The sequence below is a fragment of the Leptopilina heterotoma genome, unplaced genomic scaffold (assembly GCF_015476425.1).
Source record: "Leptopilina heterotoma isolate Lh14 unplaced genomic scaffold, ASM1547642v1 Lhet_15, whole genome shotgun sequence".
Lineage (NCBI taxonomy): Eukaryota > Metazoa > Arthropoda > Insecta > Hymenoptera > Figitidae > Leptopilina > Leptopilina heterotoma.
The window spans coordinates 3,670,637-3,687,714 of NW_025110867.1; the positions used below are offsets into that span (position 1 = coordinate 3,670,637).

General features: G+C 26.7%; 2 protein-coding genes across 2 annotated transcripts; one reads left to right on the top strand and one right to left on the bottom strand.

The window, feature by feature from the left end:
- The first annotated feature begins 225 nt into the window (after positions 1-225).
- Positions 226-6,950, top strand: LOC122498403 (dynein regulatory complex subunit 7-like). Its single transcript, XM_043606109.1, has 3 exons — positions 226-291; positions 577-1,068; positions 6,400-6,950. The coding sequence occupies exons 2-3, from the start codon at positions 634-636 to the stop codon at positions 6,586-6,588; spliced, it is 624 nt and encodes a 207-aa protein (XP_043462044.1). The 5' UTR covers positions 226-291; positions 577-633; the 3' UTR covers positions 6,589-6,950.
- A 3,551-nt stretch (positions 6,951-10,501) lies between these two features.
- On the bottom strand, positions 10,502-13,521 carry LOC122498401 (protein distal antenna). Its single transcript, XM_043606107.1, has one exon. The coding sequence runs from the start codon at positions 12,706-12,708 to the stop codon at positions 11,152-11,154; it is 1,557 nt and encodes a 518-aa protein (XP_043462042.1). The 5' UTR covers positions 12,709-13,521; the 3' UTR covers positions 10,502-11,151.
- Positions 13,522-17,078: the final 3,557 nt, after the last annotated feature.

The window sequence follows — 17,078 nt, forward strand, 5'->3', positions numbered from 1 at the left end:
TCACCACTTGTGATTTCCATTTTTGCTCTGTTAATAATGAATAATTATTATTTATTTCCAAACTAACAATAATTATCACTTTGGAAAACAAGTAATTGAATTCCTAAAGTTTATTTTAATCAACTTTAATAGTAATTTGTTGAGAAGTTAATTTATGGTATTTTTTAAAAATTAGTTTTCGAAAGTAGCGCGTGGTGGCGCCACACAACATAAAGAAACATCTGGAACATCTCAATCTCTCCGCGTCGCCTTGGCAACAGAATTTTGTTAAAAATATCATTCAAATATCAAGTAAGTCACGCAATTTTATACGAAAATTTTCTTTTTTCAATCGTAAATCAATTATACATACTTTAAATTAAACAAAATTGTTGAAATGAAAAAATTTTTCCAAACTTCCGTTTTGGGTTAAAATCGCCACCTCTCCCCATTTCTACGATTTCTACAAAGAAAAAACGGTTATTTTTCCTTGTTAAAAAACGCAATCGAGAGACAAATTCGAATAGCAAAAAATATATCTACATTTTTTTGAGTTTAAGAGAAACAAAAATTGAAATCGAAAATTTTTGTGGTTAGGTTATAAAAAAGGGACAAAGGGGAAGCGTAAAAAATTTCGGCGAGGAAGCGAAAATTATGTCAGAGACGAGTAAATCGTTTTCTCGTGATTATTGTGATGAAATAATTGAAAGCATCAAATTCGAGGAAGGACATTGTGTTGATGATGCTTATAATGATGATGATGATGATCGTGGTGAGAGTAGTGATAAAATCGATTATGAAATGAAGGAGAAAGAACAGGTGGATTTGAAACCAGTCAAGATCACCGGGGAGACCTTGAAACGAATTCGCCAACAACTTTGTTTGATAAAACTCGGCTCGACGAAAGTAGAGCTCGATCATGAATCTTGTTCCTATTTCAAACTTGTACCTAAAAGTTATTCGCAAAATAGTGAAAAAGAAAAAGTTTTACTTTGGTACGCTGAAAATTTCCGTCAACAATTCCAATATATTTATGGTGTTAAACGAAAGCCCTTGTTAATGGTGTGCGACAATGAATTTGGAATTCAGGTATGTATAACTATAAATAATAAAATAATCATTATAAATAATAAACTAATTATTATAAATAGTAAAATAATTTTTAATTCTTAAAAAAAGTAATTTTATTTTAGCATTCAATGTTTTTCTATAATAATAATGACCCACATTGAAAATCGTTAACAGTAAATCCAGAGTTGCCACAGGTCAGGGAAATCAGGGAATTCAGGGAAAAGTCAGGGATTTTTATTTAAGTAACTGGAAAAAATTGAATTTTGTAGAAGTCACAAATGATTGCAGAAATTCAATTATTTTCGAAAGTAATAAAATTCTTCGCACAAATTCAATTATGTTCAAAAAATAAAAAAAATTCAATTATCTTTAAAAATAATAAAATTCTTCTCCAAATTTCAATTATTTTCCAAAAATTTAATAAAATTCTTTGCAAAATTTCAATTATTTTCAAAAAATTTTTCTCAATTCAATGATTTTCAATATCTACAGTTTCAATAAAATTTTCCAAAAGAATTCAATTATTTAAAAAAAAATTTTGATAAAATTCTAAGCTAACTTCGCAATAATTCAATTATTTTCATAAATAATAACATTTTTTACAAAAATTCAATTATTTTCATGAATAATAAAATTCATCATAGAATTTCAATTATTTTTAATACAATTTTAATTGAATTCCTCGAAAAATTTAATTATTCTTGAAAATTTTGTTAAAATTTCTCGAAAAAATTCAAATTTGTTGATAAAATTCTTTATGATAATTTAGTTTCGATAAACATTCATTTATTCAATAAATTATTTTTTTGTATTTAAATAATTGAATTCTTGTAGAATTTTCCAATAAAAATTGATTGGTTAAAATTTTAGATCATAATTGAATATTAAAAGCATTATAGCATGAATTTTTAAAAATACATAATTGAATTCTTTCGAAGAATTTTAACAAAATTTTTGAAAATATAGTGACATTTTTCGAAGAATTTACTTAAAATTGTATTAAAAATAATTGAAATTCTGTGAAGAATTTTATTAATTTATGAAAGTAATTGAATTCTTGCAATGAATTTTTTCAAATTCAGAAAATTCAGGAAATCAGAGAAAAGTCATCAGGGAAAAATAAAATTAAATATTTGTGGCAATCCTGAAATCGTAAACTTGACATGAGAGGGAGAAAAGGGCAGAAATTTCTTTTATATAACGAATAAAATGACAAATGCAAAAAATCCAAAATGACGGCTCTAAAATATTAATCAAAAATTAAATAATAAATCAGATTCGATCGAATTTTCATTGCGGATTTAAAATATCGAATGGAAATTAAAAATCAATTAAATTTGCTCGAAACTTGTTACTTAGGGGTTTGTGGGGTCGCTGATTACGGATATGAAGTCAGATGTTAAAAATTCAAAATGGTGGATCCAATATGGCGGACAAAAATTAAAAATAGTTTGAATTTGCTTTAAACTTGTTACTCAGGGGTTTTCGTGGTCGCTGATTACGAATATAAAGTCAGATGTTAAAAATTCAAAATGGCGGATCCAATATGGTGGACAAAAATTAAAAATCGTTTGAATTTGCTCGAAACTTGTTACTTGGGGGTTTTTGGGGTCGCTGATTACGAATGTAAGGTCAGTTTTTAAAAATTCAAAAAGGTGGAAGCAAAATGGCGGAAATAATTTAAAAATCAATTAAATTCGGTTAGAACTTGTTACTCAAGGTTTTTTTTAGTTCGCTGATTATAAATCTGAGATTATTTTTTTTTTTAAAGAATTAATACATATTATAATTATAAATAATAATTATAATAAATTTTATTTATATACTATTAATATTGATAATAATATTATATTATTATTATTATTATTATTATTATTTATAATAATATGTAATAATAATAATAAAAAATAATAATTATTATTGTTCTATTACTTCATTAATATTATTATTGAGTTTGTAAGCTCATAAAATCAGTTGAACGACTATATAAGGTCACGGTCATTGGCGCGTCTGTGAATTGTACGTTATATTCAAAAGAATTTCCTCGCTCCATTCATGTCTCTCCTTTTGCTTTCTATGATCTTGAAAGTCATTCCATCTTTTCATAAATTTTCTACAGCTATTTAAAATCTTAAAGCGATAGATAGTAGAAGGCCGCTTCTGTATTATTTCAAATAAAAAAAAAACAGAAAACGAAAAAAAATCAAAACAGACAAATTAAGATGTCAAAATTTTTCTCTCATCACAATAATTATATATATCCTCAAATTTTATGCTTCATTAAATTTTTGTCTAAACAATTTTAGAAAAAATTTTCTATATACAGTTTTTGCTTTAAAAAAATGTCATTTTACTCTATTCAGTGTTTTTTTTTACTTTCTTAAATGCATATTTTTAACAGATTTTATGATTTTATTATAAAAATAAATATTTTTTTTTTATTTTTTTTAAAGGAAATTAAGTTTTTTAAGTAAAAATATTAAATGATATATAATTTTTAGTAACTTATAATAATTTTTATAAAATTAAATGTTGTGAATTAAAAAATTGAATGAATTTGAAAATTTATTATTTAATTTATTTATTAGTGAGTAAAAATAATTTTTATACTTACCTTTTTATTTTGATGGCTTCCTTTCTTTGAATCGAGGCGAAAATTATAATTTGAATATAATTATTTATAATATAACATAGTATAATTTCCAATAAAAAATATTATATATATATATATTTATAATATTAACAACGAAACTTAAGTTCAAAACAAAAAACTTTGTCCAAAACTTCAAGTATAAAAAATAAATCCAAATTTAGAATAATATTAATATTTTTTTATAAGTTTTATAAAATAAGTTAAATAATTAAATTAAATTTAAAGTAAACTATTAAATTAAATAAAAAATATTTTCCTAAAAAAAACAGTGGAAAGGATTTTTAAAAGTGGAATAAAGGAGAGAATAAAATTAAAGACAAATTGATTACGTTTTAATTCTCAGTGTATTCTTCGATAAATACTTTCGATTTTCACATCGTACAAAGGCGTTCTTTTTACATATCAAAAAAAAAAGGGAAAAAAAATGAAAAAAAAATGATTTTTTTAAAAATAATATTATAACCTACAGCATTTTCGTTACTTATCTATATTCGTGCGAGGGTAACAAGAGGAATGTCGTTCGAAATAAATGAGGTTACAAGGTCATTTTGCTTTTATCGATCGTTGCCCTTTTTTTTCCTGTCCCTTTTCCATCTCTTTTTCCGCCATTTATTTCCCACTTCCCCCCACATTCGAAAGTCAATCCTTTAATCTTTATTATTTCAAACTTTCTTTCTTATAATTCGTATCTTTTTATTTATTAAACTTAAATTTTCAATATTTAAACATTTATTGAATAATAAATATATAATTTCCATCAATTAGTGAACACTTTTGTAATTTTCCAAAATGATCACTATTTTTTTTTTTTTTGAAATTTGAAAATAAATTTTCACTTTCCTTTAGATTGAATTTTTCATTTTTAAATTTCTTTTTATAATTTGAATGTTTGAATAAAAATTATATTTTCTAATAAAATATTGAAATAGAAAAAAAAAATTTATTATATACACGTGATAAATAAAGAGAGAAAAAGGGGCGAATGGAAAAAAAAAGTTACCGTTCATGCGAGGAATTGTTTTTATCGGTGTATTGCTTTCTTTTTTCAATCGTCGATTACAATTTTTTTTTTCTAAATAATAAAAATAAACTTCCTATACATTTTTTTCATGTATTCCTCATGCATGCTGTTTTATTTATTTATTTTTTTTTAGTTTATTTTTCTCCAAGATGCACTACGACAAAAACACGTATTACGCACTTTGCGTGCAACTGCACGCTCACAGTCTTATTTACACGTGCTGGCCTCTTTGAACAGCACATTCTTCACTTTGGTTTTTTTCTTTTTTTCTCTTTTCTTTCTTTTTTTTGTATCTTCCTTTTCTTCATAAATACATTTCGCTGTCAACAAGTTGCTTACCTCGCGAGCAGAAAACACCCTTTTTTGGTCATTTGTCGCAAGAAATTTTTTTTTGAAACAAGCGCGAAACATTTTTGTTTTTATTTTGCATAGTGAAGAAGAAAAAAAAAATAAAAACAAATTTAAGACATAAAGGAAATTTTTTTAATAAAAACAATATTCAAATTAACAAAAAAATTTCCAAAGAATATTTTTTCCATTGAATTTTTTTAAATTTATTTGAATATTTTTTAAATATTTAATTATTAGTTTTTATTGAAAATTGTGAAAAAATTTCAATAATCCTGCTCGCGAGTCATACAGTCATTGCGCTACTTTTTTTTTTCTCTCTCTCTCTCTTTTCATTTTTAATTTTCCTTTTCTATTTATATAATAATTTGATAATTTTTAGTTTAATTTTTAATAATTAATTAATTTATTTTTTTCTTTCGGTGAAACCTCTCGGCACTACGACTAACAATATATATCAATAGTGGACTTTTCTAACAACTCAGACATTTATATACACAATACATATAGATATCTAAAGGCGTTAACAATTTACAATATTCGTGGCCGAGAAAGTGAAGGTAACCTTCCTCAAAAAATGTTATTCTCTTTTTTCTTTTTATACACACACACACACAAACATACAAAAGTTTTCATAAATTTTTCATTTTTTGTTTTTTTTTCCCCCTTCTTCTCCTTTTTGAACATAGAGGCACGAATTTTACTAGTAAATATTGAAAATGAAGAAAAATTCGCGAGCAAATTGACTAAATTTGATAATTTTGCAAATAAGAATTTTTTTTTGGAAAAATGGAATATTTTGAAAAATATTTTAATTCATTTTTCGATAATGCAAAAATGAAACAGTAAATTTTCTATTTTTTTTTAAATAAAAATTTAGTTAATTTTTACGTTTTTTTGATACAAAAAATGAATATAATGGTTTTTCAATTTTTTTTCGTTAAATTTGGAAAAATTCACAATTTTTTGCGAAAATTTTCTTTTTCTTTGATAAAATTAAAATCCAAAAAATTTTAATCTTCGTTTCTATTATTTTTGTCTTATTTCCATTTTTTATCCTTATTTCTACATTTTAATTTTCTTTCCAATTGTATTTTTAATTAATTTGCATAAATTTAAATAAAATAAATAAAAAAAAAATTTAATATTTATTACAAATTTTTTTCTCTTTTTTTGAAATATGATTCAATAATAAATGAAAATAAAAATTAAAAAGACCGTGAAACTTTTAAAGAATTACAAAAAAAGAAATTTATTTTTTTTTTGTTGCAAAAAAACAGAAATTAATTTTCATTGATCTTTTTTTTTTTTTTGCAAAAAAAAACAGAAATTCGTATCAACGACAATCAGACGAAGTACCTTGCCATATCCAGAATTATCAACTTGGCTGGGATGCGCAAAATTCGTGACCGATTACGTGACATACGAGGCACCAAAATCGCCCCTCGAATTGGTAAGTAAACTCTGCGAATTTTTCCTCTTATTTTCATCGAATTTTCCTCTATTTCAACAATAGAATTTATAAAATTTATAAAATTTACAAATAATTATTATAAATTATAAATTAGAATTTATAAGTTTTTTTTTCAAATAGATTTAAATATAATTCGGATAAGTGTAAAAAAAACAAAAAACGAAAAAATTAAGAGAGAGAGAGAGAGATAAACATAAGTTTTCTCTAATCGTCACATCGATATGGCCATTGTCGACTGTTGCTTCAGATACAAATCACAACTCGGTTTTTTTTTTTCTTTTCTTTCTGTCTTCTCTCCCCCCCACCCCTTCTTTTTTTATCATCGAGAGTATAGACGTAAAACCGGTCAGGCGAGGGACGAAGTGATCGATCAGCAATTCTTGAAATTCGTTTTCGAAGCGAAACACATCCGGAATTCCAAACGCGTCGATCAAGAGAGAAAGAGAGAGAGATAGAAGAGAGACGAAAAAAAAATCTAAAACTACTTCGTCTTCAGATATGTATTAACGTTAAAAAAAAAATAAATAAAAAAAATAACCACCCCGGACTAGTTTTCTTAAAGATCTCGAGAATCTTGTCTCTCGCTACACTTCCTGAAAGTTTTGCGATGATTTAAATCCGGTTGTTCCTTAAAATTAAATATTATATCTCTATAAAGGAGAATTTTTTTTCTCTCTTTTTTTTAAAAGAAAAAAATGTATCTTTTTTTTCTTTTTTTTAAAAAAAAATGTATATTTTCTCTCCCTCTCTCTTCCTCTCTCTTTGTCCATTTCTCCCATACATATATATATACACGCAATAGTCTTAAATTCGCTAATGAATCAAATTGCAATGATAACGATAAATCTCTACGGTTTACAATATTTAATAATAATAATAATATTAATAATAATATTACTACTACTAATAATAATAATATTAATAATATTACTAATAATAATAATAATATTAGTAAAAGTATTACTAATAATAATATTAATAAAAATATTAATAATAATAATATAATATAATAATAATAAAACCTTAATTTTACACAACTTTCTTAATCGATTTTAAGAATTTGGTATATTCTCTTATTTACAAAGTGCGAAGAATATCGTACGACCTATATTTTGATTCGGCCCAATAATATTTATAGTTTTGTTTTCTTTTCTTTTTTCTCTTCTTTTCTTTACAATTCTTATTTTTATTCCCTTTTTATTCCGTCAAGAGGTAACTAATTTTTTTTTTTTTTTTCATTTCTCACGCGGCGATTATTAGAGACGTATGTATATATATATATGTATATATTGTTTCTATTTTATTCGAATATTAAAAAAAGAAACATTTTTTTTACCTAATAAAATTGTTGACATTTTTCTTTCTTTTCGAATTCGTAGCGTTTAAAATTTTCAAATTTCTCAACTTTTTACTCAATTCACATATTATTATTTAATTTGTAGGTAATTGTATAAGGATACAATTCGTTGTTTTCCTTTAATTTTTCAAATTGATTTTGAAAATTTATTTATAATTTAATTAAAAATTATATTTAATAAAAAAAAAATTGTTAATTAAAAATTATAGAAAAATTATATAAGAATTATATAAAAATTCAATAAAATTTAAATAAAAAATAAAAATTAATGAAAATTATATAATTTTATCATTATATAATTATAATTATATAATTATAATTTTAAGGAATCATTATAATTAAATAATAATTATTATTTAAAAATATTTGCAATAAATAAAATTATTATTTATTGCAAAAATAATTATTCCTTTGTTAACAACTTTGTGTGTTATAATAAGTTTTTCTCTATACAAATTAAATAATAATACGTGAGAATATATAATATATTCTTTTTTTCTAACTTTAAACATTTTTTTATAATATTGTAATTTTTTTTTGTTTTTTTTTCAAAAAAGATAAAAAGCTCTCACATATTTAAACGCTTTGAATTTGAAACATTCACACACTGATAATAATTTATAATATTTCGGTCAATTTATGATGAAAAAATGTTTGTTGTTTTTTAACCAGTAGTAATTAGTAGTAGTAACAGGAATAGTAGTATAGCAGTAATAGTAGTAGTCAATATTATTTGGAGAAACATTGATTCTCAAATGTAGTGAAAAATCCTCGCTCAAACGATTTCTTATTTATATAATAATAATAATATTAATTATAGACTTTAGCGATCGTGTGTTTAGGTTCAAAGACTAGCTTTTCATTCTCGGTGACAAAAATAAAGGGAAAAATTGTCAAGAAAAAAGATGTAGAAAAAGAGAGAGAGAGAGAGAGAAAGAGATAAATAAACGAAAAACTAATAATGGAAATAGAAAGAAATTTTTTTTTTCAAATAAATAAGCGAATATTAATAATGAGAATAATATTCAATGTGAACTCAATGAGCAGAGTGTTTTAAATTCAAAATAATCGAAAATTTCGTCAATCAATGAAATAAAGACAAAAAAATAAACCTTTTCGAAATCATTTCAATGAGATTTAAAGGTCGTACACAATCAAATTGAAAATAAATTTTTGCAAAGAAAAAACTTTTTTGCCTTTTCTTATAAATTTATTTTTTGAAAAAAATAATTATTGCAGAGGATTGAAAATTAAAATGGAAAGTGAACAAAAATTATTGCAATTAACAATTATTGAAAACTTATTGGATAAGATAAAAAAAATTATAAATAACGATTAGTTAATTACTAGTTTTTTAAAAATTATATTCTATAATTTATTTAAATATAGTAAATATTATATTTCATTAATAATATTAATAATTATTATTAATATTGATTATTAATAAAAATATTAATAATTATTATCAATATTGATTATTAATGAAAATATTAATTACTTTAATTATCAATTTTCATTAATTAACTTGATTCATAATTAACGTTAAATAACAATTATTTAATTTTTAATAAAATATATTTAAAAATTCGAATTTATAATTTTCAACCGAATGCAAAATTAATTGGTTAATTATTTTTTCTCATATTCAAATTGTTAATTTCTTTTTAAAATAATTAAGAAACGTTAACTTTTTATTAAATAATTAACTATTTAATCATTTTCTATATAATTAACTATTTATTTCTTTTTTAACTAATTAAGTATTTAATTATTTCGTAAGCAATTAATTACTTAAATATTTTTAAAAAATTAACTTTTTTGATTATTTTTTACATATTTAGTAGTAAATTATTCTGAAAATAATTAACTATTTAATTATTTCGTAATTAATTAATTACTAAAATATTTTTAAAAAATTAACTTTTTTACTATTTTTTACATAATTTAGTATTAAAATTTTTTGCAAATTATGTAGTTAACTTTCTTTTTAAAATAATTCCTTCATTAATTATTTTTCAATTAATTAATTAGTTAACTAATTTTCATGTAGTTAATTAACAACTTTTGAATAATTAAGAAATTATTTATTCTTTTATTTTTTTTAAATTAGTTAACTTCTTTTTCTATATAATTAAATAGTCAAATACTTTTTAAAATTTCGTTAATTTTTTAGATAATTAAATTGTTAACTACTTTTTAAAATAATTATTAAGTCAACTACCTCTTTACATGATTAAATAGTTTACTGTTTGATTTAATTAATTAGTTAATTTTTTACTAATGAAATTGGTAACTACTTTTTAAAATAATTAGTCAACCATTTTTGAAATAATTAGTCAACTATTTTTGAAATAATTAGTCAACTATTTTTGAAATAATTAATCAATCACTTTTGAAATAAATAATTAGTTCTTACCTATTTTTTTATTAATTAGGTAGTTAATTTTTATTAATTATTCTTTAAGTAGTTAATTACTTTTGAAAATAATTAACAAAATTTGTGACCAATTTTAGTTTCATATTAATATAATATCAATAATTGTTTACTACCGCGAATTATTGTGAATTTTATTTCACGAACAAGTTAATTAATATGAATAATTTTGCAATATCACTCGGTGGTTTGAAATTTCACAACTAATAATTAATTAATCATTATTGTTAATAAAAATGGAAATTTTATAATAAAAGAAAATATTAATATTGATTTATAAATAATAGCATTGAATTATTATTAATATTCGCATTGTGAATTTTATTCCTGAATTTAGCGTCGACGCTATTTTTTTTAATCAAATTTATGTTCAGGGCACTTTTTTTTCACCTGACAATTAAGAAAAAATTTTCAATTTTTGTGAAAAAAGCGTATTTTTTTGACGTTAAATTCAGGGATGAAATAACTTCGCGGTGATCTTTGGGGACAAAAACATTAGGTTCGTACAGAATCTAATGTTTGTCCCCTAAGGTCCCTGTCATTACTAAGCGAATAAAAAATAAAAAAGTTTGTAAAGAAGAGAATTATTAGTTTTTCGTTCGTGTTATTTTTTTTTGGTGTGAATCATTTGAGCGGGTTTTGTGCGCATCCCTTTTTTTTAATAATAATAATAATAATAATAATTAAAAACGCGAAATCTAAATAACTTATGGACTATATATTTATATATATATACAAACTACATATGTACTTAACGATCACAGCACCCTTTTACAGGGGGGGTATCTTTTGTTTCTTTTTGTTGTTGTTGTCTTTACTTTCTGCTTTGCTTGAGACTCGGTGAGGCCCTCTTCTTCTTGCAGTCCTTGAGTTTGTCCAGCATCATTCGAAATTGGAAAACTTGAACACGAGTAACAGCTGGATCGGAGCACTTGTCAAGCCACTTGAAGAATTTTTCCCCATGCTCAATTGCCTCCTCAGTTGAATGTGGCGCATCCACATTTGCCTCCAATTCGTCATCGAAATTAAATAATTTCTTCACTGTTGATGATTCATTGTTATTGTTACACAATACACTGTCGAGCATTGCTTTTGCTTTTGATGGCGATCGTCTTGGTAGGGTGTTTGTTTGTGGTACTGGTGTTGGACCACGTGTAACTGGTGTTACAACTGGGGCGGTTGGGGTTGTTGTTGTTGTGGTTGTATTTGGTGAAATTGACTGTAATGTTGGGGGCATGACACCGTAGTGTTGGTACCATTTCCAGAACCAGGAACCCTCTTGACTCGCGGGATTGAATGGGGTTGATTGTTGACCGATTATTTGTTGTTGTTGGGTTAGCCAGAGCCAGAGGGCTTCGTCCATTTTTTTTGCGTTGATGTCGTTGTTGTTGTTCTTCTTTTCGGTGTTGTTGACAATCTTTGGTAGTTGATTGTTCATTTGAGTGGAGAGTTGGTTGAGTAGTTGATTGGAGAGTTGGGTGGACATGGAGTTGGCGAGTTGGGTGGTCATTGAGTTGGTTAGTTGGTTGGTCATGGGATTGGAGAGTTGATTGACCATTGAGTTTGATAATTGGGGAGTGATTGTGGTGGAGAGTTGATTGGACATTGGAATTTGACTTAGATGAACGTTGGACATTTGGACGTTTGGTGAGGCTGGTACGTGGGTGGTTGGGGCTTCGGCCGCGGGCGGGAGGCTCTTACGCGATACCGATTTCACCATTGAGTCCATTTGGGTTGGCGCGATGGCGCATATTGAGTGCCTTTTGTTGTTGGTGGTGGGTGTGATGCCACTTTTGGTGTATTGAAGGCCGTTCTCGACTAGGCCGACAGTACAGCTTGGCGCTAGGGCCGAGGACATCATGTAGTTTTTGGCACTCTGGGACATCATTCCGAGATGCTGGAGGAGAAGGGCACTGCTGTCGGAGCGCATACCGGCCGCTGCCATGGACATTAGACCGAGATAGTCGAACTTTTTGCTGTCCATTTTTGACGCGTTGAGATCGACGTTGTCCGTTGGGTCCTGATGGTGGTCGGACTTCATTCGCTTTTGAATTGGACCCTCGTCTTCGCTGGAATGACTCGTGCCGGCTTGGGAATTGTTCGTGACGTTGGCGCCCGATGACGACGCCGGCGAGTGGGCCTCACTGTCGGGCGTTGATGAATTTCGCGCCATGCCGCGTATTTTGTGTTCCGATTTGCACCAACCGCGTAATGTCGATTCGGGCACGCCAATATCCCGGGCCACTGACGCTTTACTCTCGCCATCGTGAACACGCTGAATCGCTTCCATTTTCTCCGCAGCGGACAGTGCCCTGAGGGGCCGTTTGCCCGGTCGCGCTGTTTCGGCCCTCATTCCGCGATTGTCCTTCATATTCTCCTTGAGACGATCCTCGAAACTATGATGCGTCTCCTCAAAGTCGCACAATTTGCGATTTAATTTGAGCGAATCCAGGCCGCCGATCCTACGATCCGCGACTAGATTCGCCGTATTCGCTATTGATAGATCCACTTTTGATAAAATATCCTATCACACTAGAGAGAACACACGTTGGGGAAAAGAGGGGGGAAAAACGAAAACAAGACACTTGTTCGTTCCGCGTATACTTCTCACCAAGACACTCGGCTCACGACAGTAAATATCACCGCAGTTACGGAAGAGTTAGCCCCGTAAACGGGGAGGGGGTTGTAGTACGCTGTAGAATAGCACATGCGCTCACAGAGTAATAAAGAACTTTTTTATGAATGAAACAACTCGCCCCCACCACAATATATATATGTATATATATCTCTTCTCTCCCCCTTGGCCTCTCAAGTAAAACCGTACAGCCAATCCGCAGTGCGCGCGGGAAACAATATTATTGTATCGTAACCACGAGGAAATTAACACTTGTTTACCACAAAAAACTTTTTGTGTTCACAAAAAAATTTACAACTTCGTCCCTGACTTCACAAAACTTTTGAGCCAACTTCGCACTCTCAAGTTCACACAATTCACAAAAACAAATTTTTAGCAGTAAATACTTTTCTTTTTCTTATTTATTATAATAAGAAAGAAGTAAACTTTGATTCTTTGGAGAAATTCAACAGTGAGAATAATTTTCTTATAACTTTATAAATCAGACGACCTTGCAAAAGAGACACAATGTTCTCACGTTGAAGCGCAGCGCTGAACTAAAGCATCAGCAGTGGACGCCGGTTCTTCACGGCAATCGCGCGACGCTGTTTCTATCCCCCCTTCCCTCGCGCTCTCTGTCTCTCTTTTCGCGTCTCCGCGCCCCGAGGGCTCACGGTACTGGTCTCCCTCCCCTCGTCCTTCCACCTCCCCCGCTCTCTCTCTCTCACTGTCGACCAACCCCTCTTATTCGCGAGCTCTGTCTCACTCTACCGCCAAACTGGCCTCTACCCCCCTTTTACTTCGCGCGCGCCAACAACGACGACGACGACGCCGCACGAAACCTCTGAGTTTGGGTTCTTCGTCACTCCCCCTCCTTTTTGGTTTCACCCTTCCCCTTCTTGACCCCCCGCCCCTTCTACTTTTGGTTCCCCAAGTCTATCGGCGCCCCCTTTGCCAAATACTCTCTCTCTCTCTCTCTCACTTCTGTATATACTGAACTCCAACGCTACTCACGTATACACCGCGGCTTCCCTAACGATCGGTGAGGACCTCGGGAATATTTCCCGGAAAGTAATCCGGGGCTGCGAAACTATCGTGACGAGAAACGATGGGACGAGCATTTCAGCCCAAACCCCCCCGAGGAAACACGCGCGAAGGGCGACGCGTGTTTTTGGAGAGAAAGGAGAATATATATATATATATATATATATATATATGGATGAGAGAGAGAGAAAGAGCAGGTTTTCGTGACGAAGCCTGGGGCTTTTCACTATATGTGCGGGATGAGAAGGGGTTGCACAAATGGATGAGAGACGTGGTTCAGAATTATTTTCGAGGGAGAGATTTAAGTTCGATGGAAAGTTTTCTTTTTTTTTCTCCCTCTTTCTCTCTTCTTTGTTTCGGACAAGTATAATGAGAATGTTATTTTTGGGCTCGATTCTCTCTTTCTTTCTTTCTTTTTGGCTCATAGAGAGAATAAAAACAGATATATCTACGCATTTTGAGTTTCCTTTAGTTTATTCATCCTGTATTTTCACTGTAAAAAGAAGGTATCTTATTTTAAGATACTATTGTAGTCACTTCTAAGTTCGAAAAAGTTATCAAAAACATAAAATGTTTTGGTGAAAGTATTTAAAAATACGGACTTTACGGACCAAAAATGAAAAATTAGGGACCATTTACAATTACTGACAAAAATATAACCAGTCCGAGTCAAATAAGAGAACATTTTACTTAAAAACTATAAATTAATTTTTCTCATAACTATAAAACATGAAGATACCGATAACTCCGAGTCTTCGACTCGGAGTGATCGATTTCTTCATGTTTTATAAAAATTAAAGATTTTAACTGAAATTCATTTTTAAATCAATTTTTATTAGAAAATTCAACTAGAATTCAATTATTTAAATACGAAAATAAATAATTTATTGAATAATTGAATGTTTCTTAAAATTCAATACCCCATGAAGAATCGTTATCAACAAATTTTCAAATAATTAAATTCTATCAACGAATTTTAATAAAATTTTTAAGAATAATTACATTTTTCGAGAAATTCGATTAAAATTGTATTAAAAATAATTGAAATTCTGCAATGAGTTTTATTATTTGTGAAAATAAATTGAATCCGTAAAAAGAATTTTATTACTTTTGAAGAATATTTAATTTTTGTGAAGAATATTATTACACTTGAAAATAATTGAATTTTTGAAATAATTTGTAATTTTTACAAAAATTGAATTTATCTTCGTTTTTTTAACTAAAAATCTTCTATAAATCCATTATTTTTAATAATTTTTGAAAATGTTCTTGAAGAATTTTCAAATGCATTTGTTTACAATATTCAATTTTACAAAATTTTAATTATTCGTAAATTCTTCAATTAAATATATATTGGAAAATAAAAACCTCAAATAACTTCGAGAACAATTCAAATAAAATTGTTCAAAAAAATTTATTCCACAGAATTGTTAGTTAAAAATATGAAAAATTCAATTTTTTATAAAGGATTTTATCTATAAATTTTTAAATAATTGAATTCCTTTAAGAAATTTAATTAAAAATGTACTGAAAATAATTGTTAAATTCAAATAAACAAATTATATCAAAATTTAAATCAATAATTGTACCTATAAATTTCAATTTAAAAATAATACAAAAATAAGAATTTATTGAATAATTGCATGTATGTTTCTTAAAATTGAATTCTCATAAAGAATTTTATTTATAAATTTTTAAATAACTGAATTCTTTTCACAAATTTTGATAAAATTTTTTCGATGAATTCGATTAAAAGTATTAAAAATAATTGAATTCCTAAAAGGAATTTTATTATCTACGAAAATAATTGAATCCCCCTAAAAATTTTATTATTTATGCAAAAATGAATGAATGCAAAGAAATTTTTTTAATAATTTGTAAATAATGAAATTCCTGTGAAATTTTTATTATTTCTTGAAAATAATTAAAAGTTTGTGTAGAATTTTATTAAATTTTTTTTTAAATAATTGAATTATTTTGGAAAATTGAGACAAATTTTTGAAATTAATTGAAATTTTGCCTAAAATATTATTAAAATTTTGGAAAATACTTGAATTTCTGCGAAGAAATTTATTACTTTTGAAAATAATTGAATTTTTGGACGAATTTAAAAAGAATTTTTAAGAAGAATCTTTTGAGGAATTAAATTAAAATTGTATTAAAAATAATTGAAATTCTGAGATGAATTTTATTATTTATATGAAAATAATTGAATCCTTATTGTTAAAAAAAATTTATAATTTATGAAAATAATTCGAAATAATTGAAATTCTGCAATGAGTTTTACTATTTAAGAAAATAATTGAATTTCTAAAGAGAATTTTATATTATTTACGAAAATAATTGAATTCGTGTGAAATTTTTATTGTTTTTTGAAAATAATTAAAGGTTTGCGTAGAATTTTATTAAAATTTTCATTGAATAATTGAATTCTTATGGAAAATTTTATTAAAATAAATATTAAAAATCATTGAATTAAGGAAAATTTTTTAAAAATAATTGAAAATTTGTCAAGAATTTTATTAAAAATTTTTTTTAAAATAACTGAATTTCGGAGAGAAATTTAATTATTTCTAAAAATAATTGAAATTTGGACGAGAATTTAAAAAAAATTTGAACATAATTGAATTTTTACGAAGAATTTTATTACTTTTGAATATAATTGAATTTCTTGCAATCATTTGATAATTTTTCTAAAATTATCCAAATTATAATATTAATAATAATAATAATACTAATAATAGTAAAAATATTAACAATATTTTTTTAAAGGGCTTGTCCCGTATACTTGTTAAATAAATAAATATTAATATTAATAATAGTAATCATAGTAATAGTTATAACACAATAAGTATACATAACGCCAAAACTGAGAATAAAGAAAATTATATACCTGAAAATCAATTAATTTTAATAGGATTTTACATCTGCTTATGTCCTTTTAGCGGATATAATAAATAAATTTTCCTAAATGAACAAAACTTCTAAACAAAGTGAATTCATTTTACCCACCAAGTGAACCATCATTACTTAATGAGCCCCTAGCATTCCTCAGGTGCTTTATGACTAAATGCTATAAATTT

What these genes read in the sequence shown, in the direction of transcription:
- LOC122498403 (XM_043606109.1), top strand. Translation starts at nt 634, where the DNA reads ATGTCAGAGACGAGTAAATCGTTTTCTCGTGATTATTGTGATGAAATA. An exon ending in ACAATGAATTTGGAATTCAG is followed by an intron (nt 1,069 to 6,399) that starts GTATGTATAACT and finishes AAAAAAAAACAG; the next exon opens with AAATTCGTATCAACGACAAT.
- LOC122498401 (XM_043606107.1), bottom strand. Translation starts at nt 12,708, where the DNA reads ATGAAGGACAATCGCGGAATGAGGGCCGAAACAGCGCGACCGGGCAAA.